General features: G+C 43.2%; 1 protein-coding gene across 1 annotated transcript; it reads left to right on the forward strand.

The window, feature by feature from the left end:
- The first annotated feature begins 14258 nt into the window (after positions 1–14258).
- LOC145798148 (uncharacterized) lies at positions 14259–15059 on the forward strand. Its single transcript, XM_082885633.1, has one exon. The coding sequence runs from the start codon at positions 14259–14261 to the stop codon at positions 15057–15059; it is 801 nt and encodes a 266-aa protein (XP_082741759.1).
- The last annotated feature ends 9699 nt before the right edge of the window (positions 15060–24758 follow it).

Genomic DNA, 24758 nt, shown 5'->3' on the forward strand with positions numbered 1-24758 from the left:
CAAAAAGACATCCTCCTCACCGTATACAATTTCTAGTACCGGTGTAGTGACTTCCGGCGGTGGATGTACGGAAGAGTTCCCAAAAACAATAGCTACCCCCTTCCTATGGGGGTATTTCAGCATCTAATGCAGAGTGGAAGAGACAACTCTCACTTGGTGCAGCCACGACCGTCCAAGGAGTAAGTTAAAAGTGGCTGGAACATCCAGGATGTGAAATTCGATGTTCTGTTGTGCCAGGCCAACCTGAGTTCTGATATGAACTATTCCCATCACTTCTCAACTTGTATTGTCATAAGCTTGAATCACCTGGGTCGTCGGTACAAAGTCTACGGGCTTCAAGCTGATAGCATAGGCCGTGCGCGACGGACACACATTAATTGCAGACCCGGTATCAACCAAGACAATTGGTATCCACTTCTTTTTACATTTGATAGAGATGTACAGTGGCTTGTTGTGCTCAGAGCCCTCAGGCAGCAATTCTTTATCGGTAAAGGTCAAAGTTGGTGAAGCGTCTCCCGGGAACCCCAGTCCCACTAATTGTTCGGGGGTTATACCGATAGAGAGCTTAGCCTTATCCATGGCTGATAGGACGGCTTGTCTATTCACCCATGAAGCCATGAGCAATCCCCAAATGGATATATCCGCTTGAATCTTCTTCAGCTACTTCAGTACAGCTTCCTCCTCCAACAATTTATCTTTCTGTTTCTCTGCTTCCTTGTCCTTCCCTGATGCTTCTGGTTGGTCCAAGTATGGGGGCTTAAAGTACCGCCCACTCTGAGTCATGTGATCAACTTCCTCGGCATACCATGTATCATCTGGCAGATTCTGTCCCCAATCCTCATTCGTGTGGGCAAGATGCAAATCCTCATCTTCCCACCACATTCCTTCGGCAGCCGACAAGCAGCTGTCTGGTTCCTTTGTAAGTACTCCTGTATCCGCAACACAGTTAGTCCCCGTAGGGCCTTTGGCTTTTCTGGCCTTTTGATCACTCTCAGTTCTTTCATATTCAAACCGCTTTAGCGGCCTCCTGTTCTGTATCGACTGTACAAATACTACCCAATTCTTGAGCAAAATTCTTAGTATCGGTGCTCTTCGGCAACTTACCCTTGTCATCGACCATCCTGGCCGTTGCAGAAGTTCCTATTTTCGGGTGTCCCTACTTTGGTTGAGACCCTTCATCAACATCCGATTCATCACTGAGCCACCCCGCATTATCCGTTGATCCGTTCATATCAAACCAACCAATCTGTATATTTCCCAAATCCTATTCATTGAAGAACTACAGGTTACTAATGTCCTCCTCGAGATCAGCTAAGTCATCCAGTCTCTGGCTTGGCCCGTTCTCCTGGACTGCATTAACCTCAATTCCTATCGGCAATTCCATCCCTGGTCTGTCCTAACTCATTGGCACAATGTAACGACACGGGTTATATGCTTCTTCAGCTAAGCTCACGGAGCCCTCAGGCATGCCTTCTTCTACCATAGCCACCACCACAGGTTCAGGTTGGGATATGGACACGCTCATCATGCACAAGTCTGTGCTTTCTGGGATGACCAGCGCCGACTTAGGTAGATGGGAGGGGGTAATGTATATGCTGGGGTCATATGGGATGGCCATTGTTTGGATAAGGTTTACTTGCCTAGGTGGTGGGGGTTGGTTATGTGGTGGGAGATGATTTGTAGTGACATTAGGCTTTTCAAGAGACGCTATCACTTTGTTGTCAATGAGAACCTAAATCTCATGACGGAGTCTAAAGCATAGGTCAGTATCATGACCATGCTGCTGGTAGAAGGCGCAATACTTGGCCGGGTTGTGTGTAGAAGGGAGGGGATTAGGCAATGGGCGCAGCTCTAAGGGCTGTAGATACCCCTTTCTGATCAGGACCCTTAAGGCCGCAAATAGAGATATGTAGAGTGGGGTAAAAACCCTCTGGCATTGGGGTTGGTGCTTTGCAGGTTATGAGGTGGTTCTGGATGCACCAATAAAGAGGGTGGCTATTTTCGGTGTGGTGGTGACTATACCAACATCATAAGTCCTTGCAGTTGCATTACTACTCTAGCCGCATCTGAACCGCGTGTAAAAGCCCTCTTGGGCTGCTCTTTTTCATGGTTAATCAGACCCTGTTTCATCGCATCCTTTATCTGCACCCCTATCTCATGAAGGTTAGCAAATGTAGGTAGAGGTAGGACTATCATCTTTTGTAGAAGCCTCGGTTACAAATTACGAACAACCATTCTTATCTGGTCCTTTTTAGCTGGCCAGGTGGTCATCATGGAGGCCTTGGCTCTCCACCAAGTGACGAAATTGGAGAAGCCCTCCTTTGGCTCTGGACGAGTTGCCTCAAGATCACGAGTTGTAACCTCTATTTGAGTATTATAGAAGTATTGAGCAATAAAGGCCTCGGTCATCTCTTCCCAGCTCCTCTTCACAGAATCTTCCAGTTTAGCATACCAAATGCCCATGATACCTGACAAGGTCCGGCCGAAGAGGGATGACTTCTACAATCTAGTCAGGCCCATTGGCCGTAGAATATCTGAAAATAGCCGCAAGTGGACCATGGGATCACCCGAACTGTCGAAGCGGTCTATATGTGGCATTTTAAATCTATCCGGCAATGTCATCGCCGAATCTGTATAGCCGTCCTCTATATCTGGGATCAAGTTAACGCCTTGAGCCCGTTTGAAAAGCTTCTCAAGCTTGTTCACTTTCAGAGCGGTAGGGTTAACCTCAAACTCAAACGGTGACTCCGTTGGGCAGACCAGTGCTTTGGAAGTCTGAAGTGGGACTGGCCCTGCCGGAATGTCCGCATTCTCCTGGGCATTAGTAGTATCCCCGGGTGTTGGAACCCTGACTGGGGGTGGATGCGAAGTAGAAGCTGCTGCTTGTTGTGGTTGTTATTGTTGTTGAAGCCTAGTGATTAACTCAGCTTGTTGGGCTGCGATTTCCGCTTGGCGGTTGGGGACTTGCTCTTGGCGGGCAGCATCTAGCTGCATTGCTTCAATGGACTGTTGAAGTTGACGCAACATATCCTCCATGTTGTCTAAGGGGTTCTGATCTATCAGAACTGGTGTATACTCTCTTTTTGAGGTAGAAGCAGATGACTGGGGTCGACTGAGCACAGGTGGAGTAGACAGTGACCGTTGAATTGGCGACTGCTGAACCGGTGATCTATGCCTGACTCTCCTCCATTTTGTAATCAGGGATAGTGAAGCAAACATTGGTTGTCCTCTAATAAGATCCTTAGATCGGTAAATCCTCTTGACTCGAGTCCAGAGTGCTCGGGGGGTAACTGCCTCGTCGAAAGCAATTGTAAAATACTACCTTGCAAAAAGAAAATAAAAGAAGAAAGAAACAACAATCAGCAAATGTACAGCACCTCGGCTTAGACAGAAGCAACACATAGTCGTAATCATAAACTGGACAATCTGTACTCAAACACTGATTTCTGCCCCAAATTTTTGCCTCAAAACTGATACCCTCAAACTGATACCCAGACTTGCAGCTGATACATACATTCCTGCAGAGTTTCACTCTAAAAGCATGTATCAAGCAAGTGAGAGCCAAAACACCCCTATGGTGGGGTAGGGTTTCCCTATCCTAATTTCGTCAGGAACTAGGGATTCGTTACACAAGCAAATGGTTTCAAACAAACCTACATTCGGGTGAGCAACCTGTCCTAGTTTGGAACAGTCTCTAAAGCTTCCGATATGCAACTAAGTCGATTGGTCAAAAAGGGTTCCTCAACAAGACAACCTAATATACCTCTCACTCCTAACACCGAGAAGTGAAAGGAGGATCAAACGGCACAGCGGTAGTCCAGATCCAAGGTTTGGGTTCCCATCGTGGCAGAGCTCGCAACCTGTCAACCTTATGGCACGCTTTTCCAAGCAAGCCTTCAGCAAACCATTCAAGAATAGTAGATGGCAAACACTGTGACTTAGACGCACCGATGCAAATGCAATGCAAAGAAACACATAAGTGTAGATAAAACAATAGATCATGAGTTCGAGTCAAGCTCTCTAAATCCCCAGCGTAGTCACCAGAAATTGTAGCCTAATTTTTTCGCGCCCCCTTTCGAAGAGCTCGAATTGATCTTACAGTTCAGACTCCTGTCACGATTCTAAATCTCGTCTCACAAAATGAAATGTGAAACTGATAAACACCAAAGAGTCCAATCTGGAAAATCATTTTGGAAAAGCAGATTTTGAATCAAATAATGCCAAAACTGGACTGCTTTGCCAGATTACAGAGTCGCCACATAAATATTTTTTTTTTTTGGAAAATTCAGGAAACCCTAACACATGCCAAAGGCCACGTGTCCATCATCATCAAAGTTGCCTTGGCTCGGAAACTTGGGTACGAGAGAGGAAAGTCCTGAAATGAGCACCCCCGCTCGCTCGATCAAAGATCGGCCTCTATTAACCATGATATGTCATTTTATAAACACATGTGTTCTTATTCCAGTTATTAGCTAACTTTACTACGTGACGCACACAAGCAAGTATAGACTAAGTCGCAAGACTTGGAACATTTCAAATCATGTTTGTTTTCGAAAATGGTTTGAATTTGTCACCCTCAAGTGTGCTAAAACGTGGATTTTCCGTCAAACATGATGGGCTTAAAACATGATTTGCCACTTCGCAAGGCGGGCTTAAAACATACATTCATTGAACTGTTCCAATTCAAGCAACAAAGCCTTCATCCACATGGATTCATCCAATTAATCATTTAAGCAAATAGCCTAATGGCAAGCATGCTATTATGGCAACATTCATATCTCATGCGATATGCTAAAGCGTAAAACTCACTGAGTACTCCAAGCCAAAACAAAAGCTAGTTAGAAAGAATGCATTATCCTAACTATACAAGATGCCTAATGCAACACATGCAATAATGCAATTAATAGGCTTGGTTACTAATATGGCATATGATACAATTTGATAACATGTTTTAAAACATGTATTCAAATAAGTATTGAATTTGCAAAGCAGTTTGTATGATGCACCGAGTCTCGGTGCATGCAAGATAAATGAATGATGCAAACATGCGAGCATAAGGTATGCTAAAAAAATGTCCCTAATCTAACAATCAAAAGCGGATAAATAAAGGGAGAAAGACGTGGGGTTGGAAGACATGCACACACGCACGCACACTTATTACAACATTATGCCCTCCCAGAGGAGGGTCCGAATGAATAAGCTAGCTAGCTATGCTAATTAGGCTAACTATTACAACACAAAACTAATTAAATATTCTAGTTAACTAATTATTACAACAATTGAGAAAAATTAACTAACTATTCTAAGCTAGCTAAATTATTACAAACCACATTGAACTTATTAATTACAACACTGGAAATTGAATAATTAGCTACGCTAACTAACTAAAGCAATTAAATGGCCTCAACGGCGAGGGATGCATGCATGCTCAGTTGCTCCACCTGAAAATACCCTTGCCTTGCCATCGGATGCCTCTGTTTGCACTCATTTGATCACCGAAAATTGTACCAACTTCCAGATTACCTCTGCTCCAACGCAGGAACACATTTGCGTGAAATTCTATGGTGGCCAGTCGGCTACAAAAGGTGGCTGTCGGCCATAACAATTGGCCAGTCGGCTACTTCAAGTGGTCGGTGGGCCACCCCTTTTTCTAAACTTCTTCTTTTGCAGTAACAGAGAGCAAACAGAGGCAAAGCAATGCATTTTCAAGAAATATATATACTGCTATCCTCCTTATCATCTCTCAAGCTCAAAAGAGTGTAGCTCTTGGCTCTTAAGCCACCAACCAAGTATTCTCAATGCATGATGCTAGAGAACCAAGCTTGTACAAGGTCAATGAGTGCTCAAACAAGACCAAAACAACCACCACCCTATCATGCATGATCAAGGCTGACGGTGACCAAGAATAATGACATATTTCATCACTTTTAGTATGAAATGTCCCATTTTTCTTGTGTTCGGATTTAGCGTCCGATCCAAACACATGCAATGCAACACAAAGATGGTTAGCTTGCCTTTTTTACTTGTCTATTTTATTTACTCATTTTACATTATCGATTAGTCCTTTAACCAATTAAGTCCAAAGTGAGAGTCTTCTAATTGAAAGTAGGCTTAAACCACAAGTGCCTTAAGCATGAAAAAGTCCTCATGTCGTTGGTTAGTAGAAACCCTCAAGAGTGGATTAAAACCATTAAGCATAAGTGTCTCAATTTCACACTCAAGCCAACAAAGGGGGGTTCAAAGCCACTTTCCAAACAAAGTAAAGAGTGAAGAATAGAGGGAGGTTACAGATAATTCAGTGCTGACATGGCATGCAAAATGACACTAAATCATGCAAGCAACACATGCAAGTCATGTTTAAGAGACTAACTCATTAAGCTAATAAAGACCATTACACTATAGCCATGCAATACAAGCCTCAACTGACCAAACCAGCTCAAAGCAGAGTTAAAATATGCCAAAACAGCGGCTAAAACTTGCTGAGATCAAGGCACAAAAGGCTAAAAAAACATGCTCACATGTTAGCTTGCAAACAAGACTCTAGAGCAACTCTAAAAAAAGTAATGAAAGAGTGAAGCAAATGAGCATGTGACAGAGCTATAAGCATTGAAATTACATGTAAAAAAGACACTTCAACATGCAACCATTTCAAGAAAATCAAGTTTGAAGGGCTAGAATGCCAAGCTAGTGAAGCTATTTGCACTACAACTATGCAAAACAAGGCTCATATGACTAAGACAGCCCAAAACAGAGCTAAAACTAGTCAAAATAGTAGCTAAAACATGCTTGAATTAAGCTAAGTTAAACCACAAAAACATGCTACCATAGGATGCTAACTAGGCATGCAAGTGAGACACAAGGAGAGGAGGCCAACCCCTCTATTTTTGGACTTCAAAACATGCTTTCTACCACGGAAATAACTCTGAATTTCAGTGGTTTAAAGGCCCAAAAAGTTTTATTTTAATAAGCTAAAAGATGGTGCAAAAAGCTTTACAATTAAGCAACAAGAAGGGTGGACAACCCCTTAGCATAAGATAACTTCAAACTACCATATTAAGCTTCAAAAATTAGAGTTTTTTGTAGTTGAAAACTAAGCCAAAAATAGTATAAAAAGATGGCCAAACAAGTAATCAAAATAAAGCCTACAAGGCAAGTCCTATACCTCTTGAAGTACAACACAAAACAGTCACAATTCTGAGCTAAAACCACCCTTAGGAGCTCAAACTAAGCCTCAAAGAACCTCAGCTCCAAGATGAGGATGTTTGGTTAAGGGTCATTGTACAAAAGTGTAGAGAAAATCAACTATAAGGTACAAAACAAGAGGGGAGAGAGAGAATTCTAGAGAGAGAGAGGGAGAAATTTGCTTAAAATTATCCAACCCTCAAAATGGGGGAGAGACCCCCCTATATATAGAAAATCAAGCTAAAGGCTTATATTCATCCCTCCATACACGTGTATGGAGATGAGTATTAGTGAACAACAGCTAGCACAACTAGCAAATAAATATCTGAAAAAGGAGAAAAATGATCGTCGGCCATCATCAGTGGCCGACCTGTCATCAATGTAGCCGACCGGCCATCAACATAGCCGACTGGCCACCACTGGTGGCCGACAGGCACAAGTCATGGCCGTCAGGCTATGGGGATGGCCGACAGGCCACCCTCTTCTCCAGAATTGAAGCAACAAGCTCTTGGTCCACAACCAAGAACAAAACAGACAAGATTAAAGGCTGCAAGGCAAGGCGCTCGGCCGAGACCTTCAGGGACTCAAAATGAACACGAGCAAGCACAATCATCGGGTGTTCAAACGATGACGTCCAAGTCTTGAGGACGGTCAAAAATGGGGTATCTACAATATGTTTTTGTTATAATTAAATTAAGATTTGAGTAAATTTGATGCAGTTACGTAACAGAAACTTCCAAAAAAATAGAAGAAGAATAGGTCAAGCCTAACAGACTTTGGCAACTTCAATTCAACATGTGTTTTATTAAACCTCAACACATCTCAAACATTAGTAGCTCCTCAGGCACCATTCAAAACTCCTACTTGGCTCTAATACCAATTTTTAGGTTTTTGATAGAAATAAAGTGCAAGAGCTAGCAAAAACAAACTTAATTTTGAGACTTCTTTTCCTTAAGTTTTATTGATCAACGAAAAACTTATTTATACAACTTATCAAAACAGAAAAAGCACAAAGAATGCATCTAAATCTACTGCAGTTAAATAACAGAAACTTCTAAAAAAATAGTAGAAGAAAATGTCAAGCCTAACAGACTTTGACAACTTTAATTCAGCATGTGTTTTATTAAACCTCAGCATATCTCAAACATCACTATTAATTTGTTATGACTTCAATTATTGTCTTGTTATGACGCTGAACCTCCGAGTACCAAATTTGGGTCGTGACACTAAAAACATAGCAAATAGACTACCCTAACTAATTTTGGATAATGTTTTCACATGTAAACAGACTTTGATAGTGATATAATAAATATTTTAAAAATAAATATACAAATTTCTTAATTAAAGTTTAAAAATGTTAATAAATATGCAAAATTATACACATGTTTTTTTATTTTGGTATTAGAAAGTATTAAAGTATATAATCAAAACTTTAAAACAAAAATATAAATAGTGGACAATAAAAAAAAATCTTTAGTATTAGAATTGGGCAATGAAGAATACCTGTACAAAAAATCAGCTTCATTGGATATCGATAAATAGATAAACAAGTTGCATTTTTTTATTATTATAGAATGGACGATTTAAGTTTAAACTAATAATTATCGTTAATTAAAACAAATATAATTTATTTCTGTTTCTAATATATCCGATTAAATTAATTTTTTGTATAACTCATCTTTATTGCTAGAAATACGAGTTGAACGGTTCAAATTATAGTTGTAAGTCTAGTGTAAAACCCATAAAATAGAATATGAAAGGGTATGGAGGATAGGAGTATGGAGAGGAGCATTGTCCATTGGAAGGTACACTACTAGATGAAAGTCATCAAATTATAGTTGCTTGTCCTTTTATTTTGAACAATATTTGGGTACAGGTAATATATTTGTCTAACTAGGTAAGAGGGCGATTTGTGCCGAACAGTGGGCCGAGCTACACCAACACGGAATATGGTGTTGGGTCGTGAAAACTTGGGGTGCGTTATGAAGCCGAATTGGATCCGTACTGAATATGTTGCAACGCCGGATTAGGATTGTTTGGGATGTACTTGGCTGAGCTAAGACTTCACAGAACACGATGTCAGACTGAGTTTGACCCACGCGAATTATGGTGTTGGGCTAGACTTAGCTGAACAGGCTCACGGCAGGGGCCATGCTGTAGATGGTTCTAACTGCAGTTATGAAGATAGACGGTTCATAAGACTGCGGTGCGTAGCCGAGATGCCAAACAGCGTGCCCGACTTTGGTCGGCATTAATAGGTCAGTTTGGTTCGACTTAACATTAAGTAGTCCAACGTGATGTTTATGTTTTACCAAGTAATAGCTCGGTTCAATATTCCACGTGGACCAATGACGAGAAGAGGGGAATCCACTCCTGGTATGCGTCAATATTGTTTGGTGGTGCGACAAACACTATATGGTGGTTTCGGTCTTTACATGTGTAAGAAAGGTAGAGAGGAGCACAACTGCCTATCTAGGAAGGAAAACAGAGATAGTGCGCCCATAATCTCTGAGGCTGCATGGCCAGCCTTGAAAAGGAGGAAGAGGCACATGTTGAAGGTAAGCAACATAAAGAAATCTTGAACTCTCTCTCTCTCTCTCTCTCTAGAGTGCTTTGCCTTCTCTCTTCTCCTAGAAAGCTAACTTGACCGTCGGAGGGGTTTTTCGGCAAACCCACTCGCCGGGTAGCTCACCTTTATTTTGTTCACAGCGCGATGGAGTCCTAATGGTGTAAGACGAGCTTGGTAGGAAGGAGGTACGGAGTGAGGCGAATATTTCTCTCCCGTACAATTGGCACCGTCTGTGGGAAGTTCTTTGACAGACAAACCTTGTTCTACTAGCCTTGTTGACTGTCTTCCATAAAAAACATCAACGAAACATCAATGTCCATCGTCGACGAAATCACTCCAAAGTCAGTCTAGAGAAAAGATGGCCCCCCCCCCCCACTATTCTGACCATGGCGGGCCTAGAGACCTCCGCAAGTAGGCAGGCTAGGGACGCATAAGACAAACGCGTGAGGAGCACTGACTATTCAAAGAGTCCTGAAGGTCACCGACAATGAGAAGAATTGTATGCTCAGCACCTGGAGGACAAACTCAGGGACGTTGAAGCAACAAATCAAAGGGAAGGGTGTTGCTGGAGTGGGCGACCATAATTAGCGCATCCAATCTTGTCACCCCGACATTCAGCACCAACGGGGGACACCCTTGCTTTCCATTACCAAAAGTTATGGAGTTAGTGATTCTGAACCACTGATAGAGACGTCCCACACGCACTACAACAGCTACTATCCCTCGCGTCCATCGATGACGTCAAAATACTCATACTTCGCCCGTTCGGAGGACCTGAGGGACGTACTGGAGGAGCAAGCATGCCACGGAGAGGCCCAAAGAGTGCCGGCGTTGCAAAGGTTGAGTCCCCAAATCCGTTGCACTAACGAGGTGGGCATACCGCCGCATAGAGTGGTGGTTCCGACACCGGTGGACAAAGACTTGGCACGCCTCATCACCACTTCGTTGTCTCTAGAGATAGAGAGCACGCCCCTCTCTGCTAAATTCCATCAACCAATGTTCATGCAAGATGGATCCGTATATGCACGATAGTCATTATCAGCAAGTAATGACAGGCCATCGGTGCAATGATGCCTTGATGTGCCTCATATTCCCAACAAGTTTGGGAGAACTGGGGCTAAAATTGTTCGAAAGGCTCCCGGAAGAAAGAAGTGGCAACAGTTGCCGAAAGCCTTTGTCACTAGATTCAAGACCAACACTCAAACGACCAAAGAGGTTGACCACATTCTAGGCATCAAGATGGAGTCAGGCGATTCTTTGAAGGCTTGGGAGACTTACAACGGGATCTTGGATTGCCCACCAATTTGGCAATCGCCCAATACAAGCGAGGTCTACCATCGGGCATAGACTGTGAGACTCGCTCATGATGCCCCAGCCCATAACCATGGAATCATTGATGCAACGGATAAACGAACACATCCGAGTTGAGGATAATGCTGCTACTGTCACCATAACCGAGAAGACAAATCTGGTTACGACGGACAAACGTGTGGCTAAGAAGGTTCATTCGGTGGGGCAGAAGGATAACCGCTCTAATAACCGAGTAAGAGAGCAACACCGCAGAACTGGCAGCAATGACAAAAAAAAAAGACGCGGGGGTTACCGGGCTAATACTTTATGCAATGAAGAGGTAGATGCCAAGAGAAAGTTGAAGGCGCAAACCGATATCACAATGGTCTTCAAAATCCCGATTTATCGTATCTATAGAGAGATTAGGGATGGGCCATATGTCTGATGGCCAGCAAAATTGGGGGACGCTCAGAGGGACTTCAACTCAAGGTACCATTGCCCTTTCCATGAAGAAATGGGGCACTGAATAGAAGACTGCATGCCGCTGAAACAACACTTGAAAGAGTTAGTTGCGGCTGGGCACTTAGACCAATACATAGATGGAGGCATGAGGGCCCCTCCGCAAGGGCAAGCCAAACTAAATGGCCTTGCCATCTTGGATGCGGCACCCCAAGGAGTCATCACTGTTATTTACAGTATCATCGAGCCCGCGCAAGTTTGCGAGCTCAGGAGGATTATCAAGAAGGCCAAGCACATGAGGGAAAAGCTCTCTGTTTAGCCCACCATAAAGAAAGGGAAGACCGAGATACAAGACATCAAGACCTTTTCCAACAAAGACTTGGAGAGAATTCAAAGCCCACAAAACAACGCCTTGGTAGTAATGCTTCGTGTCAAGGATTTTGACATCAAGCAAATTTTGATCGACTAGCGTAGTTCAGTCGAGATCATATATTACTACGCATTCAAGCAAATGAAATTGGAGGAAGGGGACTTGGCTCCCACAACGTCACCTTTGGTCGGCTTCAACTCACAGCCGGAATGGCTGATCGAGAAGATCATTTTACCGGTCAAAGCGGGATGGTAACAAAGCAAGTAGAGTTCTGGGTGCTGAAGGTCCATCGACGTATAATCTGATCTTGGGAAGGGGTTAGTTGCATGCCATGCGGGCAGTGGCTTCGACTTATCATCAGGTCATGCGTTTTCCCGGCCTAACCAGACAAATTGAAGAGGTTTGGGTAGACCAATTCATGTCAAAACAATGCTTCATTGCGGTTAACGGAAGCCAGGTGGCGAAAGGTTTCGTTCAAATAACCAAAAGGCAAGGAGGTCTTGGAAGATGTGGGAAGAAAAGTCAAAGAGAAATTAGTTAAAGACTTGGTGGAGGTTCGGATTGATAAGAATGATTCGAGCAAATTCTTCCTCTTGGGCTCATCATTGTCTAGCACCGAGCAGATGGACTATGTCAACTTCCTCGTCTCCAACATTGAAGTCTTTGGGTGGATGCCTTACGATATTCCTGGCGTCGACCCTAGCTTCATTTGTTACTAGTTGAATGTCTTTTCCAATGCACGACCAGTTATACAGAGAACACAACGCTCAGCCTTGCACTATGCTGAGGTGGTAGCAGAGAAGGTTAAAAACTTGCTAGAGGCATGGGCAATTGAAGAAGTGCAATACCCCAAAGGGATCTCTAACACGGTGGTAGTGCCGACGAAGAATGGAAAATGGCGGGTATGCGTCAACTACAAGACGGTCAACCGTGCCTGCCCGAAGGATAGCTTTCCGCTCCTAAGGATTGACCAATTGGTGGACCTTACCGCTGGTCACCAGAGATTTAGCTTCCTTGATGCATACCACGGTTACCACCAAATTGCCATGTACGAGTCGGACAGAGAAATCACATCCTTCACCATGCTGAGAGGCTTGTATTGTTACAAGGTTATGCCATTTGGCTCAAGAACGCCGGGGTGACTTTCCAAAGGATGGTGACCAAAATTTTTGCTCTTCTTCTCGGCCGCACTATGGATGCCTATATTGACGACATGGTGGTGAAGAGCAAATATGAGTCCCATAAACTGCGCTTGAATGCTTTTAAGTGCGCTTTCGGTGTGGGTATAAGAAAGTTTTTGGGCTTCTTAGTGACAAACAGGGGTATAGAAGCTGACCCTTCGTAGATCAAGGCGATCCAAGAGTTGGAGCGACCAAACTCCATAAAGGACGTGTAGTATCTCACCGGAATGGCAGCCACTCTGAACAGATTTATCAGCCGGTCATCAGATCGCTGCAGGCCCTTCTTCAAAAGTTTGAAAGCCAAGTTTTTCTAGGATGCAGAATACGACTGCGCTTTAACGGACTTGAAGGCCTATCTCTCTTCCACCCCAATCCTGGTCACCCCACAGCCTGGCGAAGAGCTCTATCTATACTTGGCCATTTTTCGATATGCAGTAAGTGCAGTGCTTGTCTGAGCTGAGGGAGTTCAGCATCTCTCTATCTTCTATGTTAGTAAGACACTACTCTCAGCTGAATCAAGATATCTGCCACTTGAAAAATTGGCCCTAGACCTCATGATGACCTCTAGAAAGTTAGCAGTAGAATTTTGAAGTAAGCGGTAGAGCTGGGGTAGTACGACATCCAGTTCCAGCCGTGCACAACTATCAAAGCTTAAGCCCTTGCTGACTTTGTGGCGAAATTTGTGCCTAGCACTTACCCTGTTTGTCCTATTGATTTAGCTAGTGCGAATTTGACACAACCCACGATTGTGATGACACAAAAAAGGGGTGAGGAACGAGCAGTAGAATGACAAGATAGTATCGGGCTAGCAGAAAAAAGGCAGGCCGATTTATCAAATGACAAGCTGGGTGAAAATGCAGGAGAACAGCTGGAAGAGCCGATCAGTGCCTCTGATTTGAGAAACTCTCAAAACCCCTCAAACAGTTGGAAGTTGTTCGTTGGGGAGATACGAAAGCTCTTCGTTGATGGAGCCTTCAGCAGGCATGGCGTCGGGCTGGGGGTCGTGTTGACCTCGACAGATGGACTGACCATAGAGCATACTATCAGGCTTGGATTCCCAACATCCAACAATGAGGCGGAATACGAAGCCCTCCTCGCCGGCTTGAAGAGCACTCTACGAATGAAGGTTTTAAAGCTTATGGTATTTAGCGACTCCACAATGGTGGTCAATCAGGTCTAGAGGGAATATAAGGCCGAAAATGAAAGGATGGCCAAGTATCAAGTGATGGTACGCGCTGAGGTCAAAAAGTTTGCTGCAATAAGAATGGAACAAATCAACCGCGAAAAGAATAGTCAAGCCGACGAATTGGCCAGCCTGGCATCTATGCAAACCACCTTCGCAAATCCTTTGATGATTGGGTTCTTGCCCCGACCAAGCATCGAGGAACCAGAGGTGCCCGAGGTACTCTGTGCCAACTTGGGACTATCTTGGATGGATCCAATCATCACCTTCCTAAAAGATCGGGTCCTGTCCACCGAGAAGAAGGAAGCCAACAAGATAAGGACCAAATCTGAGTGGTTTTGGTCTACTCTATCCGACGCCTTGTATAAAAAGTCCTTCACTGAACCATACCTAAAATGTGTCCACCCGAGCAAGGTTGAAGCTTTCCTCTTTGAAATTCACGAAGGAATGTGTGGTAGCCATATCGGGGGCAAATCGTTGGCATATCGAGCCATTTCTCAAGGCTATTGGTGGTCGTGCATGCAGGCTAATGCACAGAAATATGTTCGCAAATGCGAGAAATGCCAAACGTTCTCTCACCAGATCCACCAGCCGACCAGAGAGTTGCTCCTCCTGACTAGCCCATGGCCATTTACGCTTAGGAGGCTGGACATCGTGGGACTGCTCCCAATGGCTCTAGGTAACGGCAAGTTCTTCATCGCCGCTACTGATTACTTCACTGAATGGGTGGAAGCCGAGCCGTTGGCCACCATCAAGGAGAAAGATATGAAGAAGTTCATCTGTCATCACTCGATTTGGAGTCCCAATGGCCCTTATCTCGGATAACGACAAGTAATTTGATAGGAAACTCTTCTGCGGATTTTGCAAAGAGTTGAATGGTCAAGATGAAACTCCAAACAAGACTATCTTGGACAGGCTGAAGAAACGACTAGAGAAGGCCAAAGGAAAGTGGGTTGAAGAACTCCCTAACGTGCTCTAAGCATACTGAATTACCCCAAGGCAGTCTTCAACTTTTCTCTCTCAGTCGTCTTGGTCTTATTATCAGCAATGGCCTCCTGCAGACTTTGCTGCATAGAGATCATGCGCTCGTGGGCCAAATAGTTCTTCTGTGCAGCCTGCAACAAAGTAGGCGTCAGCACATCGAAACCGAGCAATAAGTTGTCAACAGAAGGGCTAGGGGATCGCTTACTTACTAGAACAATTGACTTTGCTGCCGAGCGGAGGACTTTCAGATCAGACAATTCCTCGTGCTTCTTCATGTTTGATGGGAGGAGTAAACCCTTGATCATGTTGAAGCTGAGCGAATAATCTTTGTCAGCATAGACCGAGTCAGCCGTGGTCACTGTTTGACCTTTATATTTTAGCTCAGGCGGCCAGACTAGCAGGGCAGTGGAGCGTGTTGATTTCTCGGCCAAATGTTGGTCAGTCTGTTCCCCCTGGTCAGCAGATGACAGCTCAGTTGAATCCTCATCAACCAAGCATTACTCAGTCTGTGACCGCCTTGACCTCTTTTTCGATCTGCCAGCACCTTGTTTGCTGGCCAGAGCTAGAACTAGGCCAGATTCCTGTGTAGATGGTTGTGATGATTGGCCTATTGCCTTCTCAATCGGCGAAGAATCGCTCAATTCGCCGTGATCATGGACTTGATGGCTCATTTTAGCCATTTCTTGCTTGGCAATTAAGGGAACAAGTCTAATCGGCAGAAGATTTGGATCCGGCTCTAGAGAGCCACGAAGGAAATTGGTAACCTTGTTTTTCCGCGGTGTCGTGTGCCAGTAGATCGACTCGTATCCGAGCAATTTATAAGACTCTCGTTCTTCGATCGGATACCGTAGAGAAACTCTGATAGCCTCTTGGTTGGCGTGAGAATAATCGTCTTCCAAGATTTTGTAATCTGCAAAAATAAAGCAAGTATTAGATCGGCAGAGACAGAGCAGATACAAAATTAAAACCGTGCTGAGTTGCTCACCAGCGCTCCCAAAGTTTTTCCATATGTATCAGCTCGGTATGGGCGCTTCGATGTCTTCATAATGGCCGAACACCCATAAAAAGTCATCATCATTCATCTCTTTATCTGGGTTACCCTCTACAAGATTTACTCGGCCCTTTCTAACCTTCATGTACTAGCAGAAGCCCCCTATATTCCTACTAAGTGTGTATTGGTGGAATATCTAGGCAAGGCCAAGGTTCAGACCAAGTATCCGGTTTAGCGCGGCCATACTGTTTATTATTTTGTAAGTGTTGTTGGAGATCTGGGTTGGGCACAACCTAGTCTGCCTCAAAAACTCGCAGACCAGGGGCTGGACCGGGAAGCAGAGGCTGCCCTCCACTATAGATACTACGGTGAAGGGGAAAGCATCCTATTTTCCCTATGAAATGTCTCCTTTTTTGGCAACGCTAAGTGGACGTCGTCTAGAATGTTGAATTCCTTTTGGAACTCAACCATGGCATGCTTTTCCGAGCAAGCTTTCGGCAAATCGTTCAAGAATAGTAGATGGCAAACACTTTGACTTAGACGCACTGATGCAAATGTAATGCAAAGAAACACATAAGTGTAGATAAAACAATAGATTATGAGTTCGAGTCAAGCTCTCTAAATCTCCAGCGTAGTCGCCAGAAACTATAGCCCGACTTTTTCGCGCCCCCTTTCGATGAGCTCGAATTGGTTTTACAGTTCGGATTCCTGTCACGGTTCTAAATCTAGTCTCACAAAGTGAAATGTGACATTGATAAACACCAAAGAGTCCAATCCGGCAAATCATTTTGGAAAATCAAATTTTGAATCAAATAATGCCAAAACTGGACTACTTTGCCAGATTATAGAGTTGCCACCTAAATATTTTTTTTTTGGGAAATTTAGGAAACCCTGACTCATACCAAAGGCCACGTGTCCATCATCACCAAAGTTGCCTTGGCTCAGGAACTTGGGTACGAGAGGGGAAGGTCCAGAAATGAGCACCCCTGCTCTCCCGATCAAAGATCGGCCTCTACTAACCATGATATGTCATTTTATAAACACATGTGTTCTTATGCTAGTTATTAGCTAACTTTACTACATGACGCACACAAGCAAGTATAGACTAAGTCGCAAGACTTGGAACATTTCAACTCATGTTTGTTTTCGAAAATAGTTTGAATTTGCCACCCTCAAGTGTGCTAAAACGTGGATTTTCCATCAAACATGATGGGCTTAAAACATGATTTGCCACTTCGCAAGGCGGGCTTAAAACATACATTCATTGAACTGTTCCAATTCAAGCAACAAAGCCTTCATCCACATGGATTCATCCAATTAATCATTTAAGCAAATAGCCTCATGGCAAGCATGCTATCATGGCAACATTCATATCTCATGCGATATGCTAAAGCGTAAAACTCACCAAGTACTCCATGCCAAAACAAAAGCTAGTTAGAAAGAATGCATGATCCTAACTATACAAGATGCCTAATACAACACATGCAATAATGCGATTAATAGACTCGGCTACTAATATAGCATATGATACAATTTGATAACATGTTTTAAAACATGTATTCAAATAAGTATTGAATTTGCAAAGCAGTTTGTATGATGCGCCGAGCCTCGGTCCATGCAAGACAAATGAATGATGCAAACATGCGAGCATAAGGTATGCCAAAAAAATGTTCCTAATCTAACCATCAAAAGAGGATAAATAAAAGGGAGAAAGACGTGGGGTTGGAAGACATGCACACATGCACGCACACTTATTACAACATTATGCCCTCGCAGAGGAGTGTCTGAATGAATAAGCTAGCTTGCTACGCTAATTAAGCTAACTATTACAACACAAAACTAATTAACTATTCTAGTTAACTAATTATTACAACAATTGAGACAAATTAACTAACTAATCTAAGCTGGCTAAAAAATTACAAACCAAATTGAACTTATTAATTATGACACTTGAAATTGAATAATTAGCTACGCTAACTAACTAAAGCAATTAAATGGCCTCAAGGGCGAGGGATGCATGCATGCTCGGTTGGTCCACCCAAAAATACCCTTGCCTTGCTATCGGATGCTTCTGTTTGCACTCATTTGATCACCGAAAATTGTACCAACTTCCAGATTACCTCTGCTCCAACACTGGAACACATTTATGCAAAATTCACAGGTGGCCAGTCGGCTACAAAAGGTGGCTGTCGGCCACAACAACTGGCCAGTCGGCTACTTCAAGTGGTCGATCGGCCACCCCCTTTTCTAGACTTCATCTTTTGCTACAACAGAGAGCAAACAAAGGCAAAGCAATGCATTTTCAAGAAATATATGTACTGCTATCCTCCTTATCATCTCTCAAGCTCAAAGGAGTGTAGCTCTTGGCTCTTAAGCCACCAACCAAGCATTCTCAATGCAAGATGGCTAGAGAACCAAGCTTGTACAAGGTCAGTGAGTGCTCAAACAAGACAAAAACAACCACCACTCTATCATGCATGATCAAGGGTGACGGTGACCAAGAATAATGACACATTTTATCACTTTTATTATGAAATGTCCCATTTTTCTTGTGTTCAGATTAATGTCCGATCCAAACACATGCAATGCAACACAAAGATGGTTAGCTTGCCTCTTTTACTTGTCTATTTTATTTACTCATTTTGCATTATCGATTAGTCCTTTAATCGATTAAGTCCAAAGTGAGAGTCCTCTAATTGAAAGTAGGCTTAAACCACAAGTGCCTTGAGCATGAAAGAGTCCTCATGTCGTTGGTTAGTAGAAACCCTCAAGAGAGGATTAAAACCATTAAGCATAAGTGTCTTAATTTCACACTCAAGCCAACAAAGGGTTCAAAGCCACTTTCCAAACAAAGTAAAGAGTGAAGAATAGAGGGAGGTTGCAGATATTTTAGTGCTGACATGGCATGCAAAATGACACTAAATCATGTAAGCAACACATGCAAGTCATGTTTAAGAGCCTAACTCATTATGCTAATGAAGACCATTACACTATAGCCATGCAATACAAGCCTCAACTGACCAAATCAGCTCAAAACAGAGTTGAAATATGCCAAAACAGTGGCTAAAACTTGCTGAGATTAAGGCACAAAAGGCTAGAAAAACATGCTCAAATGTTAGCTTGCAAACAAGACTCAAGAGCAAACCTAAAAAAAGCAATGAAAGAGTGAAGCAAATGAGCATGTGACAAAGCTATAAGCATTGAAATTACATGTAAAAAGACACTTCAACATGCAACCATTTCAAGCAAATCAAGTTTGAAGGGCTAGAATACCAAGCTAGTGAAGCTATTTGCACTACAACTATGCAAAAAAAGGCTCATATGACCAAGACAGCCCAAAACAAAGCTAAAACCAGTCAAAATAGTAGCTAAAACATGCTTGAATTAAGCTAAGTTAAACCACAAAACATGCTACCATAGAATGCTAACTAGGCATGCAAGTGAGACACAAGGAGTGGAGGCCAACCCCTTCATTTTTGGACTTCAACACATGTTTTCCATGACTGAAATAACTCCGAATTTCAGTGGTTTAAAGGGCCAAAAAGTTTGATTTTAATATGCTAAAAGATGGTGCAAAAAGCTTCACAATTAAGCAACAATAATGGTGGACAGCCCCTTAGCACAAAATAACTTCAAACTACCATATTAAGCTTCAAAAATCAGAGTTTTTTTGTAGTTGAAAACTAGGCCAAAACCAAGATAAAAAGATGGCTAAACAAGTAATCAAAATAAAGCCTACAAGGCAAGTCCTATACCTCTTGAAGCACAGCACAAAACAGTCACAATTCTAAGCTAAAACCACCCTTAGGAGCTCAAACTAAGCCTCAAAGAACCTCAGCTCCAAGATGAGGATGTTTGGTTAAGGGTCATTGTGAAAAAGTGCAGAGAAAATCAACTATAATGCACAAAACAAGAGGGGAGAGAGAGAATTCTAGAGAGAGAGGGAGAAATTTACTCAAAATTATCCAACCCCTCAAAATGGGGAGAGACCCCCCCTATATATAGATAATCAAGCTAAATGCTTGTATTCATCCCTCCATACACGTGTATGGAGATGAGCATTAGTGAACAACAGCTAGCACAACTGGCAAATAAATATCTGAAAAAAAAGAAAAATGGCCGTCGGCCATCATCAGTGGCCGACCTGCCATCAATGTTGCCAACCGACCATCAACATAGCCGACTGGCCACCACTGGTGGCCGACAGGCACAAGTCATGGCCGGCAGGCTATGGGGATGGCCGGCAGACCACCCTCTCCTCCAGAATTGAAGCAACAAGCTCTTGGTCCATAACCAAGAACAAAATAGACAAGATTAGAGGCTCCAAGGCAAGGCGCTCAGCCAAGACCTTCAGGGACTCAAAATGAACACAAGCAAGCACAATCATCGGGTGTTCAAACGATGACGTCCAAGTCTTGAGGACGGTAAAAAATGGGGTATCTACAATATGTTTTAGGTATAATTAAATTAAGATTTGAGTAAATTTGATGCAGTTATGTAATAGAAACTTCCAAAAAAATAAAAGAAGAATAGATCAAGCCTAACAGACTTTGGCAACTTCAATTCAATATGTGTTTTATTAAACATCAACACATCTCAAACTTCAGCAGCTCCTCAGGCATCATTCAAAACTCCTACTTGGCTCTAATACCAATTTGTAGGTTTTTGATAGAAATAAAGTGCAAGAGCTAGCAAAAACAAACTTAATTTTGAGACTTCTTTTCCTTAAGTTTTATTGATCATCAAAACACTAATTTATACAACTTATCAAAACAGAAAACGCATAAAGAATGCAGCTAAATCTACTGCAGTTACATAACATAAACTTCTAGAAAAATAGTAGAAGAAAATGTCAAGCCTAACAGACTTTGACAACTTTAACTCAGCATGTGTTTTATTAAACCTCAACATATCTCAAACATCATTATTAATTTGTTATAACTTCAATTATTGTCTTGTTGTGACGCTGAACCTCCGAGTACCGAATTTGGGTCGTGACACTAAAAACATAGCAAATAGACTACCCTAACTAATTTTGGATAATGTAAACATACTTTGATAGTGATATAATAAATATTTTAAAAATAAATATACAAATTTCTTAATTAAAGTTTAAAAATGTTAATAAATATGCAAAATTATACACATGTTTTTTATTTTGGTATTAGAAAGTATTAAAGTATATAATTAAAACTTTAAAACAAAAAAATAAATAGTGAACAATAAAAAAAAAAAAATCTTTAGTAATTAGAATTGGGCAATGAAGAATACTTGTACAAAAAATCAGCATCATTGGATATTGATAAACCGATAAACAAGTTGCATTTTTTTTTTATTATTATAGAATGGACGATTTAAGTTTAAACTAATAATTATCGTTCATTAAAACAAATAAAATTTATTTCTGTTTCTAATATATCCGATTAAATTAATTTTTTGTATAACTCATCTTTATTGCTACAACTACGAGTTGAACGGTTCAAATTATAGTTGTAAGTCTAGTGTAAAACCCATAAAATAGAATATGAAAGGGTATCGAGGATAGGAGTATGGAGAGGAGCATTGTCCACTGGAAGGTACCCTACTAGATCAAAGTCATCAAATTATAGTTCCTTGTCCTTTTATTTTGAGCAATATTTGGGTACGGGCAGTATATTTGTCTAACTAGGTAAGAGGGCGATTTGTGCCAAATAATGGGCCGAGCTACACCAACACGGAATATGGTGTTGGGTCGTGAAAACTTGGGGCGCGTTGTGAAGCCGAATTGGATCCGTACTGAATATGTTGCAACGCCGGATTAGGATTGTCTAGGATGTACTTGGCTGAGCTAAGACTTCATGGAACACGATGTCAGACTGAGTTTGACCCACGCGGATTATGGTGTTGGGCTAGACTTGGCCGAACAGGCTCACGGCGAGGGCCATGCTGTAGACTGTTCGAACTGCAGTTATGAAGATAGACAGTCCATAAGATTGCGGTGCGTAGTCGAGATGTCGAACAGTGTGCCCGACTTTGGTCGGCATTGATAGGTCAGTTTGGTTCGGCTTAACATTAAGCAGTCCAACGTGATGTTTATGTTTTACCAAGTAATAGCTTGGTTCAATATTCCACGTGGACCAATGACGAGAAAAGAGGAATCCACTCCTGGTATGCGTCAATACCGTTTGGTGGTGCAACAAACCCTATATGCTGGTTTCGGTCTCTACATGTGTAAGAAAGGTAGAGGGGAGCACAACCGCCTATCCAGGAAGGACGACAGAGGTAGTGTGCCCACAATTTCTGAGGCTGCATAGCCAGCCTTGAAAAGGAGGAAGAGGCACACGTTGGTGGTAAGCAACATAAAGCAATCTTGAACTCTCTCTCTCTCTCTCTCTAGAGTGCTCTGCCTTCTCTCTTCTCCTAGAAAGCTAACTTGACCGTCGAAGGGGTTTTTCGGCAAATCCACTCGCCGGGTAGCTCACTTTTGTTTTGTTCACAGCGCGACGGAGTCCTAATGAACTAAGATGAGCCTGGTAGCAAGGAGGTACAGAGCAAAGCGAATATTTCTCTCCCGTACAATTGGCACCGTCTGTGGGAAGTTGTTTGACAGACAAACCTTGTTCTACTAGCCTTGTTGACTGTCTTCCATAGCAAACATCAACGAAACATCGATGTCCATCGTCGACGAAATCACTCTAGAGTCAGTCTGGAGAAGAGATGGTCCCCCTGCTATTCTAACCATGGCCGCCCTAGAGACCTCATCAAGTAGGCAGCCTAGGGACGCGCGAGACAAACGCGTGAGGAGCACTGACCATTTGAAGAGTCCTAAAGGTCACCGACAATGAGAAGAATTGTATGTTCAGTGCCTGGAGCACAAACTCAGGGACCAAGACGCCCTCATTCGGAAGATGGAGGCTGAAATGAAGACGTTGAAGCAACAAATCAAAGGGAAGGGTGTTACTAGAGTGGGCGACCACAATGAGCGCATCCAATCTTGTCGCTCCGACATTCATCACCAACGGGGGACACCCTAGCTCTCCATTACCAAAAGTTACAGAGTTAGCGATTTTGAACCACCGATGGAGAGGTCCTACACGCGCGACAACAGCTACTATCCCTCGCGTCCATCGACGACGTCAAAATACTCATATTTCGCCCGTTCGGAGGACCTGAGGGACGTACTGGAGGAGCAAGCATGCCGCGGAGGTCCAAAGAGTGCCGGTGTTGCAAAGGCTGAGTCCTCAAATCCGTTACAATGAGGAGGTGGCCATACCACCGCATAGAGTGGTGGTTCCGACACCGGTGGACAGAGACTTGGCACGCCTCATCGCCACTTCGCTGTCTCCAGAGATAGAGAGCATGCCCCTCCCTGCTGGATTCCATCAACCAAAGTTCACGCAAGACGGATCCGTACATGCACGTTAGTCATTATCGACAAGTAATGGCAGGCCATCGGTGCAATGATGCCTTGATGTGCCTCATATTCCCAATAAGTTTGGGAGAACTGGGGCTGAAATGGTTCGAAAGGCTCCCGGAAGGGAGAGGTGGCAACAGTTGGCGAAAGCCTTTGTCACCAGATTCAAGACCAACACTCAAACGACCAAAGCGGTCGACCACCTCCTAGGCATCAAGATGGAGTCAGGTGGTTCTTTGAAGGCTTGGAAGACTTATAACGGGATCTTGGATTGCCCCACTAATTTGGCAATCGCCCAATACAAGCGAGGTCTACCATCGAACATAGACTGCGAGACTCGCTCACGATGCCCGGCCCACAACCATGGAATCATTGATGCAGCGGATAAACGAACACATCGGAGTTGAGGATAATGTTGCTACCGCCACCACAATTGAGAAGGCAAATCTCGTTGCGGCGGACAAACGTGTGGCTAAAAAGGTTCATTTGGTGGGGCATGAGGATAACCGCCCTAATAACTGAGTAAGATAGCAACACCACGGAATTGGCAGCAATGACAAAACCAAAAGACGTGGGGGTGACCGGGATAATACTCTACGCAATGAAGAGAAAGATGCCAAGAGAAAGTTGAAGGCGCGAACCCATATCACAACGGTCTTCAAAATCCCAATTTATCGTATCTTTAGAGAGATTAGGGATGAGCCATATGTCCGATGGCCAGCAAAATTGGGGGGCGCTCAGAGGGACTTCAACTCAAGGTACTGTTGCACTTTCTATGAAGAAAGGGGGCTCCGAATGGAAGACTGCGTGCCGCTGAAACAATACTTGAAAGAGCTGGTTGTGGCTGGGCACTTAGACCAATACATAGATGGATGCATGAGGGCCACTCCGCAGGGCAAGCCGAACTAAATGGCCTTGCCATCTTGGATTCGGCACCCCAAGGAGTCATCAATGTTATTTACGGTATCATCGAGCCTGTGCAAGTTTGCGAGCTCAGGAGGATTATCAAGAAGGCCAAGCACATGAGGGAAATGCTCCCTGTTTAGTCCACCATAAAGAAAGGGAAGACCAAGGTACAAGACATCAAGACCTTTTCCAGCAAAGACTTGGAGAGAATTCAAACCCCACACAACGACGCCTTGGTAGTAATGCTTCG

The sequence above is a fragment of the Camellia sinensis genome, chromosome 8, assembly GCF_055761805.1.
Source record: "Camellia sinensis isolate YWXY chromosome 8, ASM5576180v1, whole genome shotgun sequence".
NCBI lineage: Eukaryota > Viridiplantae > Streptophyta > Magnoliopsida > Ericales > Theaceae > Camellia > Camellia sinensis.

Coding starts and splice junctions, on each gene's coding strand:
- LOC145798148 (XM_082885633.1), top strand. CDS start 14,259: ATGGCCAAGTATCAAGTGATGGTACGCGCTGAGGTCAAAAAGTTTGCT.